Source organism: Silene latifolia, chromosome Y, assembly GCF_048544455.1.
Source record: "Silene latifolia isolate original U9 population chromosome Y, ASM4854445v1, whole genome shotgun sequence".
In the NCBI taxonomy this organism is placed as follows: domain Eukaryota; kingdom Viridiplantae; phylum Streptophyta; class Magnoliopsida; order Caryophyllales; family Caryophyllaceae; genus Silene; species Silene latifolia.
This window is the reverse complement of record NC_133538.1, coordinates 178,178,382-178,183,329: the sequence shown is the minus strand read 5'-3', so window position 1 is coordinate 178,183,329 and position 4,948 is coordinate 178,178,382. Positions and strand designations below refer to the sequence as shown.

General features: G+C 28.6%; 1 protein-coding gene across 1 annotated transcript; it reads left to right on the top strand.

The window, feature by feature from the left end:
- The first annotated feature begins 3,725 nt into the window (after positions 1–3,725).
- On the top strand, positions 3,726–4,571 carry LOC141629515 (uncharacterized). Its single transcript, XM_074442502.1, has one exon. The coding sequence runs from the start codon at positions 3,726–3,728 to the stop codon at positions 4,569–4,571; it is 846 nt and encodes a 281-aa protein (XP_074298603.1).
- The last annotated feature ends 377 nt before the right edge of the window (positions 4,572–4,948 follow it).

Sequence of the window (4,948 nt, the reverse complement as noted above, 5' to 3'; positions counted from 1 at the left end):
TGTTGCTGCTGCTTTGTGGTTTCGAAAAAAAAGGAAGAAGAAGGAGTAAGGAGTGAGTGGGACACGGTATTACCACAACCACATAATAATAATAATAATAATAATAATAATAATAATAATAATAATAATAATAATAATAATAATAATAATAATAATAATAATAATAATAATAATAATAATAATAATAATAATAATAATAATAATAATAATAATAATAATAATAATAATAATAATAATAATAATAATAATAATAATAATAATAATAATAATAATAATAATAATAATAATAATAATAATAATAATAATAATAATAATAATAATAATAATAATAATAATAATAATAATAATAATAATAATAATAATAATAATAATAATAATAATAATAATAATAATAATAATAATAATAATAATAATAATAATAATAATAATAATAATAATAATAATAATAATAATAATAATAATAATAATAATAATAATAATAATAGAAGAGATATTTAAAGGTAGAGTGTAAGAGGGTAGGTGAGTGTGTTGTCGATATAGGATAGGTCGAGAAAAGAGTAGTCTCACGAGTGGAAATGTGACGGTCTATAGCAAGACGGAAGTTAAGACGGAAATTATTATTATTATTGTCACTATTATTACTGTCCGACTAAAATGCGTATTTTTATATAAATGAGATTTTATATATTACTTTAATAAAAATCCTATTTGAAATAAAATTAATTAAATCGAATAATTCAAAAATATAAAATAAAGTAATCAAACGGTTTAATAAATTTTAAATGTCAAAGTGGGAAATTCGCGGGTGTTACAATCACCCCACCTTTAAAAAGTTTCGTCCTCGAAACTTGAAAGTAGAAATGAAAGGCTAAATAAAATAAAACTGGAATTTTGGAATCGATAACCAAAACATTTAAAAAGTTATTTATCGTAAGAATTAAAATTCTTTCAAAAGCTTCAAATAAAATTTTCCGACAGAACCAGATTAAAAGGTAAATCATTGGTATAAATCAAAAATCAAAATTAATGAAGAGTTTTCAAAAGTGTAAGTTTCATTCATGGAACGAAATTGCTCTTGTCGTGCACACAAGAACGCTAACTTTCCAAGTCAAAGACAAATTCAAGACAAAATCAAATCACTGACAAGCATAGAACAAGTTATCAAACGTCTCCAATAATGAGTTCTAACATCCGATCAACGTTAAAATCAAAAGAAAAAGGTAATTCACTCAAATTTTCTTTTGCAAAAGCCAAAATGGAGATAAATGTTTCACTTTTAAACTTAAAAAGGAGTCAAGTTTGTGAAAAGATAACATCAAACTTTGACAAAGAAATCATAAGGAGTAAGGAGTGAGTGGGACACGGTATTACCACAACCACATAATAATAATAATAATAATAATAATAATAATAATAATAATAATAATAATAATAATAATAATAATAATAATAATAATAATAATAATAATAATAATAATTATTATAATAATAATAATAATATATAATAATAATATATAATAATAATAATAATAATAATAATAATAATAATAATAATAATAATAATAATAATAATAATAATAATAATAATAATAATAATAATAATAATAATAATAATAATAATAATAATAATAATAATAATAATAATAATAATAATAATAATAATAATAATAATAATAATAATAATAATAATAATAATAATAATAATAATAATAATAATAATAATAATAGAAGAGATATTTAAAGGTAGAGTGTAAGAGGGTAGGTGAGTGTGTTGTCGATATAGGATAGGTCGAGAAAAGAGTAGTCTCACAAGTGGAAATGTGACGGTCTATAGCTAGACGGAAGTTAAGATGAAAATTATTATTATTATTGTCACTATTATTACTGTCCGACTAAAATGCGTATTTTTATATAAATGAGCTTTTATATATTACTTTAATAAAAATCCTATTTGAAATAAAATTAATTAAATCGAATAATTCAAAAATATAAAATAAAGTAATCAAACGGTTTAATAAATTTTAAATGTCAAAGTGGGAAATTCGCGGGTGTAACAATCACCCCACCTTTAAAAAGTTTCGTCCTCGAAACTTGAAAGTAGAAATGAAAGGCTAAATAAAATAAAACTGGAATTTTGGAATCGATAACCAAAACATTTAAAAGGTTATTTATCGTAAGAATTAAAATTCTTTCAAAAGCTTCAAATAAAATTTTTCGACAGAACCAGATTAAAAGGTAAATCATTGGTATAAATAAAAAATCAAAATTAATGAAGAGTTTTCAAAAGTGTAAGTTTCATTCATGGAACGAAATTGCTCTTGTCGTGCACACAAGAACGCTAACTTTCCAAGTCAAAGACAAATTCAAGACAAAATCAAATCGCCGACAAGCATAGAACAAGTTATCAAATGTCTCCAATAACGAGTTCTAACATCCGATCAACGTTAAAATCAAAAGAAAAAGGTAATTCACTCAAATTTTCTTTTGCAAAAGCCAAAATAGAGATAAATGTTTCACTTTTAAACTTAAAAAGGAGTCAAGTTTGTGAAAAGATAACATCAAACTTTGACAAAGAAATCATAAGGAGTAAGGAGTGAGTAGGACACGGTATTACCACAACCACATAATAATAATAATAATAATAATAATAATAATAATAATAATAATAATAATAATAATAATAATAATAATAATAATAATAATAATACCATCACTAAAATGGTTAAAGCTGTTAACAGTACCCTTATTACCTTAATTCCTAAATGCCCAACTCCTCATAGTGTTACTGATTTTCGTCCCATTTCTTGTTGTACTGTTATGTATAAGACCATCACTAAAATCCTTGCTAATAGGCTGAAAGGTTTTATGGGAGATGTAATAGGGGATGAGCAGGCTGCTTTTGTTCAGGGAAGGGACATTTTTTATAATTCTTTCCTGGCTCATGAGTTAGCCAACAAGTACTCTAGGTCTCTTATTACTCCTAGATGTATTGTTAAAGTGGATATTAAGAAAGCTTTTGACTCTGTCAATTGGGAGTTTTTACATTCTTGCTTGATACATTATGGCTTGCCTCCTCAGTTTGTCAAATGGATCATGGCATGTGTCACCTCCCCTTGGTACTCTCTTAATGTCAATGGCTCTGTTGAGGGATTCTTTCAAGGGAAGAGAGGTCTTAGACAGGGAGACCCTCTGTCTCCTTATCTCTTTGTGCTCTGCATGGAAGTTCTTTCAAGACTGTTAAGGGATCTTCCTTCTTCCCCTGGATTTTCCTTTCATCCCAAGTGTGTTAAACTCAAGCTTACTCATTTGGTTTTTGCTGATGACCTTCTAGTCTTTACTCGTGGGGACCTCCCTTCCGTGCTTCTTTGTGGCTGATTGTTTAAATACCTTTGCTGCAATATCTGGCCCGACTGTTGCTAATCCCATGAAGACTTCTCTTTATTTTGGTGGGGTGGCTCCTCAGGTGAGATCACTCATTTTGGCTCATCTTTTGGGTTTTCGAAGGGGATTTTCCATTTAAATATTTGGGATTGCCTCTCTTTACTTCTAGGCTCACTTGCACTATGTTCCAACCTCTCCTTGACAAGCTTAGAGCTAAAGTTGGGAATTGGGCTAACCACATGTTAACCTATGCTGGGAAGGCTCAATTGATAAACTCGGTTTTATTTGGCATACACAACTTTTGGGGTGCTTGTGTGCTTTTACCAAAACAGGTGATTAAAAAAATGGCTCAAATCTGTAAGAATTTTTTGTGGGGTATTGAGAATGATGGCAGGAGGTTCTTGTGTCAAAGTTGGGCTGCTTTATCTAAGCCTAAAACTGAGGGAGGCTTTGATATTAAGGAAATACTGAGTTGGAACAAAGCTCAAGCTATCAAGTGGATCCGGAAACTTGAAACTCAACCTCACTCGTCGGGGTCAAATGGGTTAAAGCCTATTTACTTAAGGGGAACTCTGTTTGGGATGTTGAAAGAAATTGACTACATCCTGGCATCTTGGAATAATCTCTTAGCTGCTAGGACTGACCTTGTTCAGCAGGTAGGTTTAGAGGCAGCTCAGGCCTTGTTGGCTGCCATGCCTAACTCCTTTGCTGCTGGACAGGTTTATGACCTGCTGAGAAGCCCAAATCCTAGTGTTCCTTGGCGCTATACTGTTTATGATACTGCTGTTTATCCGAATCATGGGTTTGTTGGTCACTTGGCTATTCAACATAAACTACCTACTATTGATAGATTCATTAGCAGAGGCTTCCAATGGATAAACAGGTGTGTGCTATGTGGTGCTGCTGAGGAATCACATACACATTTATTCTTCGAATGTTCCTGGACTGCTATTCTCTGGTCTACAATTCAGCAAGTTTATTCTTTTGATACTCATTCTACTCATCTGTTCAATATTCTGGATTGGTACTATGTTCATAATAGAGAACGCAGCTGGGTTAAGAAGAGGAGGAGAAGTGCTTTGCTCTGCCTCTTATATTACATCTGGCAAGAACGCAACACTCGTATTTTTCGGGATAAGACAAGGACTGCGAGGAGCTTCGAGTTTGATCTGTGCTCGAGTAAATCTTAGGATGTTTCATTGTACTTTGGGTTTTACCGAGTAATTTTTGTTTGTTTGTTTCTCTAGTTTTTTCATTGGCTTAGGGGACTTCCATGGTCTCCTTGTAGATTGGTAGCGGGATCTTGTACTTTCTAATTATTTTATTAATGAGAAGATCCTCTTGCATTTCTGCAAAAAAAAAAATAATAATAATAATAATAATTATAATAATAATAATAATAATAATAATAATAATAATAATAATAATAATAATAATAATAATAATAATAATAATAATAATAATAATAATAATAATAATAATAATAATAATAATAATAATAATAATAATAATAATAATAATAATAATAATAATAATAATAGAAGAGATATTTAAAGGTAGAGTGTAA